The following is a 22,606-nucleotide window of genomic DNA, read 5'->3' as shown; positions in this document are numbered from 1 at the left end:
ATTTTTCCGATACATCGTGCAGCAAAAACTTGAATAAGAGAATAATAAGAGAAAGAACAAGGAAGTTGGCAAAATAAAGAGAGGAAACATTTACCTGGACTCGATGTTTACAAAACTAAATAAAACATTTTTAAAGATTCAGAAGAGTAAAAAAAAGTGAGGGACTATAATAAAACTACTTTCTATGGAAGCCAATATTTCTGCGTCCTCTCGTCACCTCGGCAACAATTAAAGGGTCAAACAAGTTTCTCTGTCGCGAAGTCAAAAATTAAAGCAACAAAAAGAGGTTTTGTCTCATCAGGCTTTTTCAAACGTCGTTAAATAATCCTCGTGTTCGTTTTAAACACACGACTTGACTCTGAACTTATTGTTGTTGATTTGAATCTAAAAAGAAAACCATGAAAGAATGCGTGGAGCGGATTAAACAATCAGCACGAAGATGAAACGCCTGATAAAACACGTCGGGAAACGACTTAATTTAATCCCATTAACACGACGACAAACATGAGTAAAGAGTTATTGAGCCGCTTTACATCCTCCCTCGGCTGCGGCGACGCCTGACCACCATCAGGTGGCGTCACATCCTGTCACCAACAGACGGGATAAGGTCTCGACATCATAGTATTAGCGTCGTCGCATGACTTGACCTTTGACCCGCCAGCAGGAAGCACTTCCCTCCTGTGGGCTATTTTCAGGGACACGTTTCAGTAGCTCCGCCCCTTTAATCTCACCTCTAGCGTGACATCAGGGATGTTGGTGTGTGTCCGTGTGTGTTTATCCTGTGCATTCGAGTGTGCGTTGGTCTACATGTCTTTGCTTGTGTGCGTCAGCTACTGAAGGAGTTTCTGCATGTGAGTGTGTGTGTTGTTTGTGTCCAACAAGGTGTGTTGAGGATGTTGTCGACAGCCTCGCTGGTCATGATAGTGTGACTTTTATATTTTTTCTACTTCTGTGCGTCATTGGGTTGTGCGTTTGTTAAGTATCAGTATCACTGTGTTTGGTGACGCCTGTAAGTTCCTGTGTGTACAAGAGTCAACTGTTGATCCTGTGCGTTTGTCCGTATGTGCGTTTGCGTCCGTTTATGTGTGTCTGTGCATATACGTCTGAGTGTATGTGTGTCTATGTGCATACGTTTGTGCGTGGGAAAGGGTCTTTGTGTGTGTGTGTGCGGGTTGGTGTTACGTTGAGTGTGCGTATGCATGTATGTATGCATGTCTATGTGCGTGCCTGTGTGTGTGTCTGTGCGTATGTGTGTGTGTCTGCGTGTGTGGGCAAGTGCCCGTCTGCATGTGCATGTCTGTGCGTTCGTGTGTGTGTGTGTGTGTGTGCAAATGTGTGTGTGTCTGCATGTCTTTGTGTGTGTGTGTCTGCATGCGTTTGTGTGTGTGTGTGTGTGTGTGTGTGTCTGCATGTCTTTGTGTGCGTGTGTCTGCATGCGTTTGTGTGTGTGTGTGTGTGTGTGTGTGTGTGTGTGTGTGTGTGTGCAAATGTGTGGGTGTCTGCATGTCTTTGTGTGCGTGTGTCTGCATGCGTTTGTGTGTGTGTGTGTGTGTGTGTGTGTGTGTGTGTGTGTGTCTACGCATGTCTTCACGTGTGTGTTTGTGCACATGTGTGTGTGTGTCTGCATATTGGTGTGTGTGCACGCATGTGTTTGTGTCCGCATGTGTGTGTGTCCGCATGTGTGTGTGTGCGCATGTGTGTGTGCGGATGTGCGTGTGTGTGTGTGTGTCTGTCTGCATGTGTGCACGTGTGCACGTGTGTGTGTGTGTCTGCGCGCATGTGTTTGTGTCCGCATGTGTGTGTGTCCGCATGTGTGTCCGCATGTGTGTGTATGTCTTTGCGTGCATGTGTCTACGCATGTCTTTACGTGTTTGTTTGTGTGTGTGTGCACATGTGCGTGTGTGTGTCTGCGTGTGTCTGCATGCGTTTGTGTGTATGTCTGCATGTACGTCTCTACGCATGTCTTTAAGTGTGTGTGTCTGTGTCTGTGTCTGTGTGTGTGTGTGTGTGTGTTTCAGCAGACCATCAGCTGATTGTGTTCGACGATAATATTTCTGTTCATCGCGCCTGTGATGTCATCCAGTCTCCCGACCTTTGACCTCTCAACAAACCAGCAGTTGTTCTCTTCCCTCGTCTCACTTCAGCCCATTTCAGTTCCTTCCTGCAGTCGCACTAAATATTGTGTTTCCTCTCGACCCGATGTGTCGACTTCACTCCGGCACACAAGTTCGTATCACAAGCTGGAATCTCGCGACGCGTTTCAAAGACTCGATGGATGAGTTTAACTCGATGAATACTCAAATAAACTCAAAGAAAACTGTACTTGGAGACGTTTAACGTCCACTTCCCGCTGCACACTTGCTCACCTCGGACGTCCTCGGACAGGAAGGCAGAGTGTCTGGACACGAAGAGCTTCAGCTGCTGGTCCAGCACGGACACGTCCAGGTCTACTGACCAACATCGCACACCTGCAACAACACAACACATGTGTGTGAATGATGTGTACAGTAATGTGGCGTCTATGAACTCATCCTCCTGGACCTTGTATCGCTGCAGGAAGAACGAAGACTTTCATTGTTAAAGTTTAAAACTGATTCAAATCATTGATTACATTTTTCAGGCCAAAATTTATGTTTCCTCTCTGCAATTGTGAAAAGAACAATATATTCATGCATAGTTTATTGTACTAATTCAGAGTAATACTACAAAGCCTCGTAGATTAACACTACAGAGACTCTTTGAGTAATACTAGAGTCTCGTTGAGTAATACAACAGAATCTCGTGGAGTAAATTTACAGAGCCTGGCGGAGTAATACTACAGAGCCTGGAGGAGTAATACTACAGAACCTCACACAGTAATACTACAGAGCCTCAAGGAGTAATACTACAGAGCCTCAAGGAGTAATACTACAGAGCCTCACTGGGTAATACTACAGAGCCTTGCAGAGTAATACTACAGAGTCTCACAGAATAATACTACAGAGCCTCACTGGGTTAATACTACAGAGCCTCGGAGGGTAATACTACAGAGCCTCGGAGGGTAATACTACAGAGCCTCGCTGGGTAGTACTACAGAGCCTCGCTGGGTAGTACTACAGAGCCTCGCTGGGTAGTACTACAGAGCATCGCTGGGTAGTACTACAGAGCCTCACTGGGTAGTACTACAGAGCCTCGCTGCGTTAATACTACAGAGCCTCACTGGGTTAATACTACAGAGCCTCACTGGGGTAATACTACAGAGCCTTACTGGGTAATACCACAGAGCCTCACTGGGTAATACCACAGAGCCTCGCTGCGTTAATACTACAGAGCCTCACTGGGGTAATACTACAGAGCCTCACTGGGTAGTACTACAGAGCCTCGCTGCGTTAATACTACAGAGCCTCACTGGGGTAATACTACAGAGCCTCACTGGGTAATACTACAGAGCCTCACTGGGTAATACTACAGAGCCTCACTGGGTAATACTACAGAGCCTCGCTCGGTAATACTACAGAGCCTCGCTGGGTAATACTACAGAGCCTCGCTCGGTAATACTACAGAGCCTCGCTGGGTAATACTACAGAGCCTCACTGGGTAATACTACAGAGCCTCGCTCGGTAATACTACAGAGCCTCGCTGGGTTGAGTTTATGATCCATTTAAGTGGGACAAGAAGAACAATTCATTTGTGTCTGGAAACTACTGGAAGGGCTTCGCAGTGATGGGATTAGCAGGGGTTTGAGACAGAACCCTCTAGTGGTTATATAGCACAACTGTGTGTAGCCGGTTGCGCAACTGTGTGTAGCTGGTTGCGCAATTGTGTTTAACCGGTTGCGCAACGATTACAAGCCTCGACTGCACTTGGTGAAGAAAGTGTAAACATCAATCGCCGGGAATCAGACGAGAAAACAAACCGTCAAGTATTTCAAAGTTGAGAAGATAACTGAGTGAGTCGCTTTAATCAGTTCGTCAGTGAAACATTTGCACATGTAGAGACGAGAACAGGGAAGTGTTCAGGAGTTCTTGTAGATACTCAAACGTGGAACGACCAACTAAAATGACATCAACTATGTTGAACTCACCAGACGAGTGAGGCTTTGATTCATTTATTTATCAACATCATCGTATCGCAGGAGCTCGTTTGACAAACTGTTACCGCCGAGACCAGCGCTGTGTCTCAAAACGCATACTACTCTTAGTATACTAGTAGTTAGTATGCATCAGTTTAGTGTAAGTACTAACTAGTACGCAAATTCTCCACAGATAGTATGTCTCAAATCAAACTCTGCTGCTACACACCAACAGGAAATGACGCGACAGCTTCTTCTTCTACTTCTATTTAACGATGTTTCAACCAGCTGTAGGAACACTAGCGACACCTGCTGGCAGCACGTTTTGCAAGTTTGGAAAAAGAAATAAAGAAAAAATATGAGAATTTAAATATTCACGAGATATTTAAGCTGGTATCAGCAGTGAAGACGTCTCATCCTCCCACAGAAAAATGCTCCTGTAAGTATATTAATATATATGCATTTATATATGACATAACTTCCGTTTAAAACGTCACTAAGATGGCGGCTGTTTAGTGTAGTTAGTGTCCATCGAACCATGCTCAGTTTTGTGGGCGTGTTAGTACGCCAATTTAGTGTGCATGGCGCACTCGATTTCGCATACTAAGAATTGAGACGCACTAACGCACTAAAAATACTAACTTTTAGTACGCTAGTATGCGATTCGAGACACAGCACAGGTTCTAAACCCAGACTGGACTTTGTCACAAAGCTCCAGCAATGATGCGATCAGAGGAATGAAATCATGGCACCGTGATCTTGTGTCCGATGAGGAATGTGTACGATTCCTGAGGCGACGTGAGGGACTGTGACGGCAGTCGCACACACACACACACACACACACACACACACACACACACACACTCACACACTCACACACACACACACACACACAAGTGAACAAAGACGCATCACAACGACGATGATCTGTGCAAGTGATATAAATGCTACGGAGCTACTGTGGCTAAACTAGCCATGACTTGTGTCGGTCAGATGATCTCCTGCAATTTTCACCCTCGACTCACGCACAAGACCAGGAGAACAAAATAAACATAATATCTGGGCTGCTCACCACAACTGACCAGTAGGTCAACTTTAAATGTTCAGTTAACGTCACAATCTGGTTCAATACTTGAGTGTAAAGTGTAAAACGTTTTTTGGGGTTCAGATACAGATCAGATCAATATTTTCAGAGACTCCAGAAAAGGTCGATTTATCTTAATAATTCAATTTTCTCTATAAAATAATAAGTATGTAAAGACTTAAAATGTTAATGGAAGTTAAAGTAAAGGACAAATAACAAGGAGGATCAAACAAAAACATTTAAAAAAAACGTTGTCGTCTCATCACCCGACACGTTAGCATTAGCCTAGCTAGCATCCTGAAAACTTCTTCGCTCCATCATGCAAGTATTCGATTCAACTAATAAATATATCGCACCACACAAGTACACTTCAAAGGACGTCGACTTGGTTGTAAGTTTCTGTATATTTGCAACTACCATTTTCTTACTTTCTTATTGACGGCTCCGTTGGAAGTGCTCGCCATATCTGTCCGAAGTACTTCCTGTTTACATCGCTTTTCATTCTTTAAACATAACTACCAATAACACTTTTAAAATAAAGACTTATTGAAGTTTCTCACGTCGAGGCTTCAACGCAAGAGGGACGTTACAGTCGAGCAGTTTGAAGGTATTTGGATGTTTTTAAGTGTCTTTTTGGACGAAGACGAAGACAACCGAGCTCCAGTCGCTACATTAAAATGAACAAACGTGTTTGTCTATAACTCTAAAAAGAACAGATGATCCAACATTGGACGACAGTAGAAAACGAGGGAGATGTTTGGTCAAGTATCACTTTAACTTCCCGAAGCTTCTGTTGTTGATAAATCTTAGTTGATGAGTGATTTATACGAGATAAAGTTAAATATTTACAAGTAAAAAAGGTTTCGTAAAAAAAAAAAGAAAAAAGACGAGAGCGCGTCATCGTTCGTTGATCAACAAACATTTGAGATTTCAGAAGCAAGTGTGAGTCTGCAGTTCTGTCCATCATCACAGCTGTGACACATCAACGACATCACAGAGAGGAAGTGATGAAGCGGCACTTCCTCTTCAGCGGCTCGATGACACCTTTCAAGAATTGAGACGGAAGGTTGTTTTCACGACAAGTTCACTTCTATAGTTTTGATGTAGTTCAGTCCTTGGGAAATTGATTGACAAGCCACTTTAAAGTGATAGATCGTCCCCAAAATTCAAACTTCTCTCATTTTCTACTTCCTCGTGTCGACTAATGTTGGGATTATTTTCAGAGTAATCTGATCTTTTTCGAATTATAGACAAAAATGTTTGTTCATTTTAATGTAGCGACTGGAGCTCAGTGGTTTTCGTCTTCGTCTTCATCTTCGCCCAAAAAGACACTTAAAAACTTCAACAAGTCTATATTTTTAAGATTGTTTTAAGCGGAAGATTCCAGGCCATCGGAGTAACTCTCGCACATTAACACCGACACCTGCAATGTGTTTCAATGAGGAAATACTTGTGATACTGGGATCAAACCTACAGACCTACTGAAGTATTTTCAGGACAATATCTCTTGCCGAGGCTTCAATACAGGAGGGACGTTACAGACAAGCTGTATGGAGTTATTATCAGAGTTATAGACAAAATGTTTGTTCATTTTAATGTAGCGACTGGAGCTCAGTTGTCTTCGTCTTCACCTTCGTCCAAAAATACACTTAAAAACATCCAAATACCTTCATACTGCTCGTCTGTAACGTCCATCTTGGATCGAAGCCTCGACATGAGAAGAATTGTTCAATAAAAAATGAAATAAGTCTATATTTTATGAATGTTTGTGGAATACTACTATGGAGCCTTGTGGGGTAATACTATACAGCCTTGCAGAGTAGTACTACGGATCCTCGTAAAAGTTCTGTGATTTATGAGTTTATGATCCATTTAAGGGGGACTAGAAGAACAATTCTTTTGTGTCTGGAAACTACTGGAAGGGCTTCGCAGTGATGGGATTAGCAGGGGTTTGAGACAGAACCCTCTAGTGGTTATATAGCGCAACTGTGTGTAACCGGTTGCGCCACTGTGTGTAGCCAGCATATACAGGAGTTTTTAAAAGCCTCAGGAATCTTTTGCAGGTGTTTAGAGTTAATTAGTTGATTCAGATGATTAGGTTAAGAGCTCGTTTAGAGTACCTTTTCATGATATGCTAATTTTTTTTGAGCTGTATGCCAAAATCATCAGTATTAAAACAACAAAAGACCTGAAATATTTCAGTTGGTGTGCAATGAATCTAAAATAAATGAAAGTTCAATTATTATCATTACATTATGTAAAATAATCAACTTTATCACAATATGCTAATTTTTTGAGAAGGACCTGTACTGCTCGACTGTAACGTCCATCTTGGATCGAAGCCTCGACATGAGATGAATTGTTCAATAAAAAATGAAATAAGTCTATATTTTATGAATGTTTGTGGCAGACGAAACACTACAAGACTATACTTCCATGAGTACCAGGCTTCGGATCGATCAACGGCAGAAGAGAAATAACAATAATATAATGGAAGCCGATGTTCTGATGTATAAATATGTAACCGGTCAGTGAGGCGGGAACAACCGTCTGTGGGTCAAAGTCCTTTAAAGGGAAACGATTCAGAAAACATACTTCTTGTTCTCACACCAAACATCAGGACACTTTACAAGCATCTGTGAAGTTAAACTGGCAGCTGAGGTTTAACTTTAAGGTTAATTTAATTTGTGCTTAACGTGTTAGAATGGACTGTATGAAGCATCATAAGACGGCACAGGACTTCTATTCTCAACTGTGTTATGTTTAAAAAAAATAATAAAATAAAAACCACTGTTGGAAAATACATTTAGAATGTACGAGGCATAAACAAATTGTTGATAAATCTACTACACCAAAATACACAACTTGTTTAGTTTGATTCGCCACTAGCGTCCAGACTAAAGTCCGAAATGTATCAGAGATTTCTGGCGTTTATTTATCATTTTTTATAAATGAGCAAGTATCTAAATAGAAACGTTAATAGAAGACAAGACTGGGGCTGTGAGGAAAATAGATACTTATTAATATTAATGCAGCGTTTAACCTTTACAATACAGTGTATTAATGTTTACATCATTTAAATCCTGGTGGTTTTATGCTTTATATATCAATAAAGGGTGATTTTTATTACAATACACATTCAATTTTTCTTTCACCATATCCTCACTCTTTTCTCCATCTGTCTACAATGAAATCCCGGCGATGACTGAGGACAAGAGGATACAGTGACTCCAGAAGCTTTTATAGCTGATGTATGGACATATTTTGGTTTGAAAACAAATGAAAGCAGTTACGACTTCGTCAAGAGTCATGTGGTCTGTAAATACTACAACACCAGAGTCAAGTACTGGACAATACTACACATATATACTTGTTACTACAGTATCACAACACCAGAGTCAAGTACTGGACAATACTACACATATATACTTGTTACTACACTATCACAACACCAGAGTCAAGTACTGGACAATACTACACATAAATCCTCGTTACTACACTATCACAACACCAGAGTCAAGTACTGGACAATACTACACATATATCCTTGTTACTACACTATAACAACACGAGTCAAGTACTGGACAATACTACACATAAATCCTCGTTACTACACTATCACAACACCAGAGTCAAGTACTGGACAATATTACACATAAATCCTCGTTACTACACTATCACAACACCAGAGTCAAGTACTCCACAATACTACATACTACACATATATACGTGTTACTACACTATCACAACACCAGAGTCAAGTACTGGGCAATACTACACATATATACTTGTTACTACACTATCACAACACCAGAGTCAAGTACTGGACAATACTACACATATATACTTGTTACTACACTATCACAACACCAGAGTCAAGTACTGGACAATACTACACATATATACTTGTTACTACACTATCACAACACCAGAGTTAAGTACTGGACAATACTACACATATATACTTGTTACTACACTATCACAACACCAGATTCAAGTACTTGAACAATACTACACATATATCCTTGTTACTACAGTATCACTATATATTGTATCATTGCACTCCTAACAGGAAGTCAATCGCTTTACAACTTGCGGCGCAAAGTCATGGTCACCTCACGACATCAACCAATCATAGATCATTTTGGATTTATTAAGGAATAGTTTATGAAAATCATTTTCATAATTACCTAGTTATGAATAGAATTATAAATGGAAGATAAGAGTTAACGTATAACTGCACCTGAAGAAGAATCAGTCATAGTTTCATTTCTTTGACCAGCATTTAAAAACGCAAGGTTTAGCTTTTTATTACCATTTCATGTGTTTTAAACAAATATTTCTCCGGCACTATCCTAGATCAAAATATACAAGTATTGTGTAGTTTGGAACATAAACCCTGGAATATTTGAGGGATTACTGTAGTTTGTTATTAAAAACATATATAATATTAAGTTGTGTATTTTGATGTCAATATGATGTATAAGATCCACTTTTATTTGTTAAATATCTTCGTCGTTGTCCGGAGGAGAATTAATTTCTGCTCTTATTCCTAATATTAATAGAATAGTGAACACATTCGGTCTTGTAAACAACACATGACATGATCAAGTGTCTCGTTTAATCCGACAAACAACCATAAAATATTCAGTTTACCATCTGTCAAGGGGACGAAAAGCTGTTTTCACATGAGTAAACCAGAGTAATAGCTGATACTTTTTGTGTTAAAAACATGGTTTAAAAACAGTATTTTATCTTAAAGCTTAACAACAAACCATGCATGCTATATTAAAGAGTTTTTCTGATTTAAAGCTGGTTGTATTTAGTTATTTTTTAGGCGAAATACTCGCTTCTTTGCTACTTTATTAAACTTTAATAACGTCTTTCCACTGTAACCTACTTTCGCTTCGACCTATCAAGCTACAACGTGGGGCCTCACTTCCGGTGAGGGGACTTTTTTCAAAGTAATCCCCCCTACCGAGCGATGACTATAAATAAAAGTTTGAATAGTTCCCTTCAGAAAGAAACGTTGAGGAAATCGTGTAAATTGGTTGAATAAAGGAGATATGTCGCTGTGAAAGCTGGTTGAAAAGGATCGAGGGGCGACAGCTGGACAGGAAGTCCTCGCTGATATCAGGGCTAAATATAACCAGAGGCTCGACAGATGGAGACAAACATCCGGTGACGATAAAAAGTTTTTTAAAACCAACTTTTGTTACTCAAACAAGTCACATGTCAATCGAAAGCTTCTTCAAGAAGACGTGAAACGTGTCCTGGATGAACGGTTTGGCTGAAAAATCCAACTTAAAAGAGTCAAATAACAAGTTAAAAACCAATAGATAAGAGATACTTTCCTAAGAAAAACCGCAGCGACCGCAGAAGTACCGGTTTTATTGTGAAAGGACCTGCGGACCTGAGCGACCGTAATGTCGCAGGACTTGGAGAGAACTCACCGCGTTCGATGTGTCGCAGGAGCCGCTCGAGGAGACCCGCGGCGCGAACAGAACCGACCACGACCAGCAGAGAATAATCCGCCGCGTCCTGTCGAGAACCCGCCGAAGAACCGGGAGAAGAACCGGGACCTCCGCCCCGCTCTGTCGCCATCATGAACACACGCTCACGCGGACGCCAACGCGCGCTCACAGAAAAGGGTTGGATATGTCGATGATTGACGCGTAGCTCGACCAACCAGAGAGAAGGTAGAGTAGCCACGTGTTGCGTGCTGCGTTCAATACGCGGTTCGAGGAAAAAAAAAGGCATTTTGGCAAAATTGAAACGATTTGACTTTTATTTTATTTTTAATTTTGGTGTCATTAGTTAGTGGTTATCTAAGAAACGACTTAATAAAAACATATTGTCAATCGAAGATATTTTTCTGTCTTGCTTTTTTTTTTTCATTAGAGCAACTTTTTTTTTCTCGAAATATATATATATTTTAATAAACCTTTTTTGCAACTAATTCAAAATTTAAATTAAACATTTTCTTTATTAAGTAACTTGTTTTGATTTCCTTTTTTTGTAAATTCAAAGAAAGTTAATTTTTAATAGATTATCTGTTTTTATTATTACATTTTCTTTCATTGAAGTAACTTTTCTTTCACGAAATATTTTCTTTTGATTGAAGCAACTTTTTAAGTAACGTTTTTTATTAACTTTTTTTTAATGAAACATTTTTAATTTATTTTTAGTAACTTGTTTTGATTTCCTTTTTTTGTACATTTTAACAACTTAATTTTTATTAAATGATCTTTCTTATTATTAAGCAACTTTTTATCATTATTATTTTTATTCAATTTTCTTTCATAGAAGCATTTATTCTCTATAAATTCTTTTGATTGAAGCAACTTTTTTAAATAAACTACTTTTTTGTCTGAAGCAATTTATTCAAAATTCACAATATATATTTTGAAGTAACTTTTTAGTTTACTTTTTTAGTAGAGGCACCTTTTTTAATTACTTTGTTTTTAAATTCAAGTAACTTTTGTCGATTTCCTTTTTTTTTGTAAATTTTAAAATCTTAATTTTTAATAGGTGATCTATTTTTATTATTAAAGCAACTTAAAAAAAAAAGTTATTAATTTTTGTTTCATTGAAGCAACTTTTTTTAATAAATCTTTTTTATGTCTGAAGCAATTATCCAAGAAACGACTAAAACATGTTGTCAATCGAAGATATTTTTCTTTCTTTCTTTCTTTTTTTTTATTAAAGCAACTTTTTTTTCTCGAAATATATATTCTTTTAATTTTTTTTATTTTTTTTATTTTTTTCAACTAATTCAAAATTGAAATTAAACATTTTCTTGTTTTGATTTCCTTTTTTAGTAAATTCAAACAAAGTTATATTTTAATAGATTATCTATTTTTATTATTAAAGCAACTTTAATTTTTAAATAATTTTAATTAAATTTTCTTTCATTAAAGTAACTTTTTTTTCACGGAATATTTTCTTTTGATTGAAGCAACTTTATTAAATACATCTTTTTTTTCTTTGAAGCAACTTATTCAAAGTTGAAAATATATATTTTTATTGAAGTAATTTTTTAATTTACTTTTTTAGTGAAGGCAACTTTTTTTTATAATGAAACATTTTTAATTTATTTAAGTCACTTTTTTGATTTCCTTTTTTGTAAATTTTAACAACTTAATTTTTTTTATCATTATTATTTTTATTCAATTTTCTTTCATAGAAGCATGTTTTCTCGATAAATTTTCTTTTGACTGATGAAACTTTTTTTTAAAAATTTAAGTAACTTGTGTCGTTTTCCTTTTTTTGTAAATTTTAACAACTTGATTTTTAATAGATGATCTATTTTTAATATTAAAGCAACTTATAAAAAAAATGTTATTCAATTTTCAGTCAAGCAGCTTTTTTTAATAAACTTTTTAAAAATAAAATTGATATATTTTTAAGTAATAACGTAGTAACTTTTTAGTTTACTTTTTTAGTAGAGGCAACTTTTTTTTAATAAAACATATTTTTAATTTAAGTAACTTGTTTAGATTTCCTTAATTTTTAAATTTGAACAACTTAATTTTTAATAGATTATCTATTTTTATTATTTGAGCAACTTAAAAATTGTTATTATTTTTTTTTCATTGAAGCAATTTTTTTAATAAACCTTTTTTATGTCTGAAGCAATTTATTCAAATTTGAAAATATATATTTGTATTGAAGTAACTTCATAGATTACTTTTTTATAGGAGACAACTTTTTTTTATGAAACATTTACTTATTTATTTAAGTAACTTGTTTTGATTTCCTTTTTTTCTAAATCGAACCATTGTTGAAAGGTGAAGGTGAAGAAGGAGAAGAAATAGTTTATTTTAAAGGGATTTTTGTACGTATGAAAATCTTTTTTTTAAACCATATATACTGTTAACAAAATTCTGTCTATTTTCCCACAGTTTATTCGGGCCTTGAACGCACCACTACGGCCAGCATGGCGGCTCCGACCCCAGGAAGATGTTCCTTCTTCGTGGAGAAAAAGAAACGTTTCTGTAAAATGGTGGCCGCTAGAGACAAGAAGTTCTGCGGAGAACATGCGACGATGGTGAAGATGTTTCCTCTGAGCAGCTCGACGGTTGTCAGTTCAGTTTTCAAAGAGTTCTTCACTTGTGCTCGATGTAAACAGAACCGGTAGATAAAGTGAAGTATTTGTCTTCATATAAAGACAGTTAACGACAATAATGTGAAGCGTGGACACATGTATTTATATTATATATACATTTATATTGGACTAAAACAAATGTTTTATTTTTACCGAGATGTTGATTTCGGGTCGAAAACTACTTTTTTTCTGGTGGTTCCAGGATGAAAACAGCAGCGTCAGGAGGATCGTGTGTCCGCTGGACCCGAAACAGTGAGTCGAAGATTCAACTGTTGTGTTGTTGTGTTGTTGTGTTGTTGTGTTGTTGTGTTGCTCATGACTCGTGTTGTTCTCTGCAGCACCGTGTGTGAAGACAAACTGCAGAAGCATCTGAAGAAATGTAACTCCAGAGAGAAACCACAACCTGTGAGTCCAACGTCACTGATGTTACACACAGACACACACTGATGTTACATGAACACAAATACACACATTTTACTGACGTTACATGAACACAAATACACACATTCTAGTGATGCTATGTGAACACAAATACAAACATTCTAATGATGTTATATGAACACAAATACACACATTCTACTGATGTTACATCAACACAAATGCACACATTTTACTGACGTTACATGAACACAAATACACACATTCTAGTGATGCTATGTGAACACAAATACAAACATTCTAGTGATGTTATATGAACACAAATACACACATTCTACTGATGTTACATCAACACAAATGCACACATTTTACTGACGTTACATGAACACAAATACACACATTCTAGTGATGTTATATGAACACAAATACACACATTCTAGTGATGTTATATGAACACAAATACACACATTCTACTGATGTTACATGAACACAAATACACACATTCTACTGATGTTACATGGACACAAATACACACATTCTAGTGACGTTACATCAACACAAATACACACATTCTAGTGATGTTACATCAACACAAATGCACACATTTTACTGACGTTACATGAACACAAATACACACATTCTAGTGATGTTATATGAACACAAATACACACATTCTAGTGATGTTATATGAACACAAATACACACATTCTACTGATGTTATGTGAACACAAATACACACATTCTAGTGATGTTATATGAACACAAATACACACATTCTAGTGATGTTATATGAACACAAATACACACATTCTACTGATGTTACATGAACACAAATACACACATTCTACTGATGTTACATGGACACAAATACACACATTCTAGTGACGTTACATCAACACAAATACACACATTCTAGTGATGTTACATCAACACAAATACACACATTCTAGTGACGTTACATCAACACAAATACACACATTCTAGTGATGTTACATCAACACAAATACACACATTCTAGTGATGTTACATGAACACAAATACACACATTTTACTGACGTTACATGAACACAAATACACACATTCTAGTGATGCTATGTGAACACAAATACAAACATTCTAGTGATGTTATATGAACACAAATACACACATTCTACTGATGTTACATCAACACAAATGCACACATTTTACTGACGTTACATGAACACAAATACACACATTCTAGTGATGTTATATGAACACAAATACACACATTCTAGTGATGTTATATGAACACAAATACACACATTCTACTGATGTTACATGAACACAAATACACACATTCTACTGATGTTACATGGACACAAATACACACATTCTAGTGACGTTACATCAACACAAATACACACATTCTAGTGATGTTACATCAACACAAATGCACACATTTTACTGACGTTACATGAACACAAATACACACATTCTAGTGATGTTATATGAACACAAATACACACATTCTAGTGATGTTATATGAACACAAATACACACATTCTACTGATGTTACATGAACACAAATAGACACATTCTACTGATGTTACATGGACACAAATACACACATTCTAGTGACGTTACATCAACACAAATACACACATTCTAGTGATGTTACATCAACACAAATACACAAAGTTTACTGATGTTACATGAACACAAATATTACTGTTTTTACATGAACACAAATACACAAACGTTACTGATATTACATGAACAACAGGTTTAATGATGTTACATGAACAGAAATACACAAATGTTACTGATGTTACATGAACACAAATTTTACAGATATTACATGAACACAAATACACACATTTTAACTGATGTGACATGAATACAAATACAAAAATATTACCCATGTTACATAAACACAAATACATTCACAGTTGGATCATTTGTATTCACAAAAATATACACAAACTCATGGTGATGTACACAACCACCAGGCACGCACAAATACACAAATCCCTTTAGAAATACAGATAAACACACAGTATTGTAATTAAACCTCAAGACAAAAGTATAGACACAAAACAAACAGTGATACACTTTAATACAAAACTCAATAAGCAAACCCAAAGTTACACACATTATTAAAGCAGGTATAAGTGATAACAAATCATGAAACATCATATAGAACACAAACATAGTAAATGATGTTCATGCGACACACACACGTGTGTTGTGTTTGAGTGTGTGCGTAAAAGTGTATTGTGTTGTCAGGTTTATTACGTGAAAGACATCAATGCTGGCTCGGCCGAAGCACACGACGACGCCCAGGTACTCGCGCTGATGCTGCCCCAGGTGTGTTGCTGCCCCAGGTGTGTTGCTGACTCAGGTGTGTCCAGGTCAGTCTGTCGGAGCGCAGCAGGTCCGAGCTCCAGGGTCTCGTCGACAAACTCAGGAGAGCCGTGGAGGGTGAGACCACCTTTCTGTCACCTTTGTATGGATGGTTCACGCAGAGAGCAAACCCTGTCGCTACATTAAAATGAACAAACGTCTTTCTTAGCTCAGCTGCTGATATTAAAAGACAATTAATATTAGATATTAATCGGGGTTTAGTTTGTTTGTGTAACCATGGGTTTTATCGCAAGGGGGCGCCATTGTCATAGAAGCTATTTAAAGAGAAAGATGACATGAGTGACAAATAATATAATGTTGATAATTATAAACTAAATACTAAGTCCGACTCACGTGTGTGTGTGTCTGTTGTGATGTGTGACTCTATTGTATCATCAGTGTGTGTGTGTCTGTTGTGATGTGTGACTCTATTGTATCATCAGTGTATGTGTGTCTGTTGTGATGTGTGACTCTATTGTATCATCAGTGTGTGTGTGTGTGTGTGTTGTTGTGATGTGTGACTCTATTGTATCATCAGTGTGTGTGTGTCTGTTGTGATGTGTGACTCTATTGTATCATCAGTGTGTGTGTGTGTGTCTGTTGTGATTCTATGGTATCATCAGTGTGTGTTGTTGTGATGTGTGACTCTATTGTATCATCAGTGTGTGTGTGTTGTCATGTGTGACTATTGAATCATCAGTGTGTGTGTGTGTGTGTTGTTGTGATGTGTGACTCTATTGTATCATCAGTGCGTGTGTGTTGTGATGTGTGACTCTATTGTATCATCAGTGTGTGTGTGTTGTCATGTGTGACTCTATTGAATCATCAGTGTGTGTGTGTGTGTTGTTGTGATGTGTGACTCTATTGTATCATCAGTGTGTGCGTGTCTGTTGTGATGTGTGACTCTATTGTATCATCAGTGTGTGTGTGTGTGTTGTTGTGATGTGTGACTCTATTGTATCATCAGTGTGTGTGTCTGTTGTGATGTGTGACTCTATTGTATCATCAGTGTGTGTGTGTGTGTCTGTTGTGATTCTATGGTATCATCAGTGTGTGTTGTTGTGATGTGTGACTCTATTGTATCATCAGTGTGTGTGTGTTGTTGTAATGTGTGACTCTATTGTATCATCACTGTGTGTTGTTGTGATGTGTGACTCTATTGTATCATCAGTGTGTGTGTTGTCATGTGTGACTATTGAATCATCAGTGTGTGTGTGTGTGTGTTGTTGTGATGTGTGACTCTATTGTATCATCAGTGTGTGCGTGTCTGTTGTGATGTGTGACTCTATTGTATCATCAGTGTGTGTGTGTGTGTTGTTGTGATGTGTGACTCTATTGTATCATCAGTGTGTGTGTGTGTGTGTCTGTTGTGATGTGTGATTATATGGTATCATCAGTGTGTGTTGCTGTGATGTGTGACTCTATTGTATCATTAGTGTGTGTGTGTTGTCATGTGTGACTCTATTGTATCATCAGTGTGTGTGTGTGTTGTTGTGATGTGTGACTCTATTGTATCATCAGTGTATGTGTGTGTTGTTGTGATGTGTGACTCTATTGTATCATCAGTGTGTGTGTGTTGTCATGTGTGACTCTATTGTATCATCAGTGTGTGTGTGTGTTGTTGTGATGAGTGTGACTCTATTGTATCATCAGTGTGTGTGTGTTGTTGTGATGTGTGACTCTATTGTATCATCAGTGTGTGTGTTGTCATGTGTGACTCTATTGTATCATCAGTGTGTGTGTGTGTTGTTGTGATGTGTGACTCTATTGTATCATCAGTGTGTGTTTGTACAAAACTCTCTTTTCATTGAAATATTGACATTAGAAAATTATCTTAAGCTCCGCCCACTGAAAACACTTTCTGCAGATGAAATCTTGTTGACCATAACCACACCCACTCGGCTGTGATTGGTCAAACATGGAGGTTTGTCACCACGCGTCATTAATCCCAGAAGTCTGCTCCTCCGAGGGACTCGTTGTATAAACAAAGCAGGGCGTGATTACAGCTGGAGGAGGAGTGAAGCCATTATTACGTCATAATGGACTCTCGTAACCTCTCGTTCGCCCAGATTTCAGAGCAACTTTATAAAGTAATAAGTTGAAAACATGGTCATGATGATGAACTTACTGCATCTTGGAGAGAAAGACTCCAATCCTTGTCGTTCATCCGTGCAGGACTAGAGTCCGACCTGGATGAGCGTTGCCTGTCTCACCCCGTCTTCGAAGAGGAGCTCAACAACCCCAAAAATGGAGAGTCTGCACACAAACACCTCAAGCAGCAGGTAGTGATCACACCCAGAATCTTCCAAAACTCGTAACACCCCCTCAGTCGTCTCTGCTGGCCCACATGGACGAGCTCGGGCTTCTGGGCCGAGGACGCTGTTTCGTGGAATTCGGAGCAGGTCGCGGGAAACTGTCGCACTGGATCCACGAGGCCCTGAAGACCAGCCGGACCTGCGACCCGACAGAGGAACCCCGAGGCGGTGATCGACTCCAGTTCTTACTGGTTGAGCGCAGCAGCACCCGCTTCAAGGTCAGTGCGACCAGAGTCTCCTCTCCATCGGCTCATAGAACCACCAGTCGTTGATCTTCTCACCAGGTGGACGGGAAACATCAGGACGCCGGAGTTCAGTTTGAGAGGCTGCAAGTTGATATTCAACACCTGGACCTGAGTGAGTTGTTGAACATCTCCAGGAACTTCTGGACACATGGAGCTGTTGTGTGGGCATTATATTCACCGACCTTCATATAGAAACATTCTTTCACTAGATAACAGGTTTATTTCTTGGGTTTCGGGTCAACTTGACCCTCAGATAACACAAAAAGTTAAAAGTCTCCAAGAATTAAAAAAAATATCCCATTTATTTTCTAAATTATTTCTATGACCTTCAAGTTCAGAAAAAACTAGACCAAACTAGCAGGGGTGTAAGAAAATATTGACGATATATCGCAATGTTTTTATTCCTGATATTGTAAGAATTTCTTTATTTAATTCACCTTTGACATAACATTTTACTTTAATTCAAAGTTATTTTATGGTTTATATTTCCATAATGTTTGTATGAAAAGACAATCATTCGATGTTTTATTTTTAAGATTTCTCTGCGTTTATTTATTTGTGTGCTGCAGTTAAACCTCCGGCCACTAGTTGGCGACATTCGTCATTTTCTCCGTGGCAAAGAAACAACAAAACTGTTGAAATGGCAGCGATGAGCGGAAAAGAAGGGATACTCCGGAGTCCAGTATATGGGGCTAATACTGTTGTTTTAAAAAAAACAAAAAAACAAAACGGAAAAAACTGCAGGATCTGTAAACGAATGCCTCGGCTGCGATGCGTCGTCCCGCCAGTAGGAGGCGGGAACGCCTCCATGCAGCTGGATGGAGTTGACATGGATTGAGTCCTGGACATGACATGGTAAAAAAAATTATTTGTGGCCAGGAAATATTGATTTTTGGCCACGAAATAATGATCTTATGGTATCAGGAATTAATCCAAATCTTTTAGTCCATTTTTGGCATTTTACCCTATTTATATCATCAGTCTGTTCATCGCTACACTTCGTGACCCGGCTAGTCCTTTTTATTTTAACGTGATTTTAAAATCTTGTAGTGTAAAGAATATCAAGGTATTCGTCTCAATAACGGACATTTTTGTTTAGACATTATTTACAATCTCACATTATTGACACCAGAGAGTTTATTCTAAAGAATGTACTCTCCTAGTATTACTGCCATTTGTTGGACTAGAAGAGAGATATTACTTTGTATTCGGTGAAAGATTACAACATTTGTCACACAAAAGTCTCCGATTGAGACTTATACCTGAATATTTAATTCTCTACACCGCTATAAGATTTAATAAACAATCACGTAAAAATGACAAGAACTGAACGGACCCGGGATGTTGAGGTGAAGTGTAGCGATGATCAGACTGATGGTATAAATAGGGTAAAATACCATAAATGGACTAAAAGATTTAAGACTCAATATTTCCTGGCCACAAATCTGTCTTTTTTTTTTTTACCATGTCATGTCCGGGACATTTGAGCATAATTAATCTAACTGACACGTTATTCGAGTTACACGTTCGTAAATCGAGGTACGTATTTGTGGATTTCTGTAAAGATACACGTATATATTTGCAAATCATTTCACACGTTTACAACAGTTAAGCAACAGTACCAGCCGCTTTTAAAGCTGATGTTTGGACTCATTTTGTCTTTAAAACAAAGTTTAAAGTTAAATTAAAGACAGATACTGGATATTACATGTTGCTCCAGGTTGTTTGTGTTAATGTACTTCATTGTTATTATAAGTTTACATTTGTTGTTCATATTTTGAGAAACACTTTCCTACAAACACTTACACATTTGATCAGAGAAAGTATTTGCTAATTATTTGTTGTAAAACCCAGAAAAAGTGTAGTTTCTTTAAAAGAAACAATATATTGTTGCTACTACAGTATCACGATGTATATCGTATCGTCACACATTTATCTTGATACGTATCGTATCGACTGATGCTTTACAATACACAGCCCTAAAAACTAGTGTTTGCTTCGACAGCATGTTGATATTCTGAACAAAGGCTTCGACAACTTTCAAAAACTGTCCGTCATGTGACTTGTTTTGTGTGCAGGTAAAGTACCGCAACTTGACCAGCAGCTGCCACTAGTGGGCGTCGGTAAACATCTTTGCGGCGCAGCGACAGGTACGATCATGAGAAATACATCCATCATGAGTCAGATAGTTTCATGTAAGAAAGTGCAAACGTTGAATTCAGAACATGGAGAGAAATGGAAGGACGAGTGAAACGGAGACGGAGGTGTGCAGAAGAAAGTGAGGTATTGAGAATTACGGAGGGAGAAAGTTAAGTAGCGAGTGAGCAGTGGGTTGAAACAAGGACAGTGTGTGAAGACTTGAGGGAAGATGGAGAAAGAAAAGCTGTGAAAGGAAAACCTGAGTTGTATATCTCATAATCTCAGCCTCTACGATTGTTGCGAAGCCCTCTAACAGCTTTGCTATTGGTTTATGCTCGTCTCTGAGAAACGGTGAGAGCTAGTGATTCTGTTGCCACATTGAGGAGGCAAAGGTTGAGGTGGACGCCCAAGAAGCAGCTGAGCAGATGTCTTCTGCTGCAACACCCAGCGGAATGTGTCTCTAGTCCGCTAGGAGCAGATCCACCCGCTGCCTGGCAGACCCGGATAATGGCCGATCTCACCTGAGTGAACAGAGAAGCAGATGCAGCACGGATGCTCCTCCCATAATGCAACACTAATAGACTCAGGGACTCATTCATTCCTCGTGTTATTAGATGTTTAATTCTGAGTTTGGGGCAGAAGTGAAAAGATGATATTCCATGTTAATTTTTGTATCCTTTTCTTTGATCTATGTTCTTTATCTTTTCATTTGCAGTTTCTTTGTATTGCACTTTGTTCTTGTTTTATGAATCTATCGTCTGTGTTCCTGTGAGCTGGAAAAACTATTTCCTGAAGGAGACCTCCAGAGGGATTAATACATTTGAATTAAACTATCTAATATAATATTGAGTTAATGAAAGAGGGCAGGAAAGTGTAAGGGTGAGTAAGACAATAAGAAGTGAAGAAGAGGGATTGAGGGATGGATGGAGAGACTCATCTTTGGTGTGTCAGTCTTGTCTTTTCTCCTCCTCAGATCTTTCACTGCGTTGTTTGCTGGAGACACTTCGACTCACAGAAAATCCTCCTCTGAAGAGACTCAGAACCGACCCGGAGTCGCCCGATGCTGCTCCCGTGCTCGGCCTGGCAGTGGCGCTGTGCTGTCATCACCGCTGCGAGTGGCGTCACTACGTGGGTCAGAGGTTCTTCCTGCAGCGAGGTCTGGGAGCAGCAGAGTTCCAGGCCTTCAGCAGGATGTCCAGCTGGGCCACGTGTGGACTGAGGGGGACCAGAGACGAGGAGCACGAGTCGGTGGAGAAGAGAGACGCCGTCAACGGGTGAGACATGTCTCTCTTCTTAAAGTGACAGTTCAACCCAAAACGTTCTACTCTCATGTCGAGTGATCTGTTCTTTTAAGAGTTATAGACGAAAACGTTTGTTCATTTTAATGTAGCGACTGGAGCTCAGTTGTCTTCGTCTTCATCTTCGTCCAAAAAGACACTTAAAAACATCCAAATACTGCTCGTCTGTAATGTCCCTCTTGTGTTGGTCTGCAGGTTTCTGTCTGCAGGAGAGCGCCACCTGGTGGGTCGACTGTGTAAACTTCTGATCGACAGTGGAAGGCTGGACTTCCTGCAGAGACGAGGATTCAGCGGCAGATTGACGCGCTACATCGGCAGTGACGTGACGCTGGAGAACGTGGTGCTGACCGCTGCCCCCTCGACGTCCACCAATCTAGTTTAGCTTTCTTCAAACTGATACAGTCTTAATGTTTAATGTTCATTTTTTAATCGACAATTTTTAATTCAAAATCCAAATTTGTTTTAATGTGATTCTTTTTTCTAATTTTTTTTTTTTTTTAAATGGAAGTAAAAACGTCTCGCATGGAAGTACTTTGTGATGTATTTTGAGGGATTAAGAACTGTATGAATAACTTTAATTGAGTTTCTTTTGAATTGTTTAATTAAATAGTATTTGTTTCTCAAA

The 22,606-nt window shown here is 38.5% G+C and overlaps 2 protein-coding genes across 3 annotated transcripts in view; one reads left to right on the top strand and one right to left on the bottom strand.

The window, feature by feature from the left end:
* The window catches only part of map1sa (microtubule-associated protein 1Sa), a 23,938-nt gene extending 13,196 nt beyond the window's left edge, over positions 1–10,742 (bottom strand). The window contains exons 1-2 of the mRNA XM_087783349.1: positions 10,589–10,742; positions 2,367–2,468 (exon numbers count right to left, since the gene is read on the bottom strand). Of these exons, the coding sequence (XP_087639475.1) occupies positions 2,367–2,468; positions 10,589–10,742 (256 nt within the window). The remainder of the gene's footprint in view (positions 1–2,366; positions 2,469–10,588) is intronic.
* trmt13 (tRNA methyltransferase 13) lies at positions 10,699–22,606 on the top strand. 2 transcript variants are annotated; one of them, XM_087783351.1, is made up of 12 exons: positions 10,699–10,834; positions 13,040–13,185; positions 13,445–13,494; positions 13,581–13,647; positions 15,868–15,924; positions 15,993–16,062; positions 18,160–18,266; positions 18,314–18,517; positions 18,584–18,656; positions 20,623–20,694; positions 21,657–21,957; positions 22,177–22,606. In XM_087783351.1, exons 2-12 carry the CDS (start codon positions 13,075–13,077, stop codon positions 22,361–22,363), a joined length of 1,299 nt encoding a protein of 432 aa, XP_087639477.1. In that variant the 5' UTR covers positions 10,699–10,834; positions 13,040–13,074; the 3' UTR covers positions 22,364–22,606. The 2 variants fall into 2 exon arrangements, with proteins under 2 accessions (XP_087639477.1, XP_087639476.1); XM_087783350.1 differs by having other exon boundaries at positions 13,040–13,218.

Source organism: Callionymus lyra, chromosome 2 (assembly GCF_982586985.1).
Source record: "Callionymus lyra chromosome 2, fCalLyr1.hap1.1, whole genome shotgun sequence".
Classification (NCBI taxonomy): Eukaryota; Metazoa; Chordata; class Actinopteri; order Syngnathiformes; family Callionymidae; genus Callionymus; species Callionymus lyra.
This window is presented reverse-complemented; position numbering and strand designations above follow the sequence as displayed.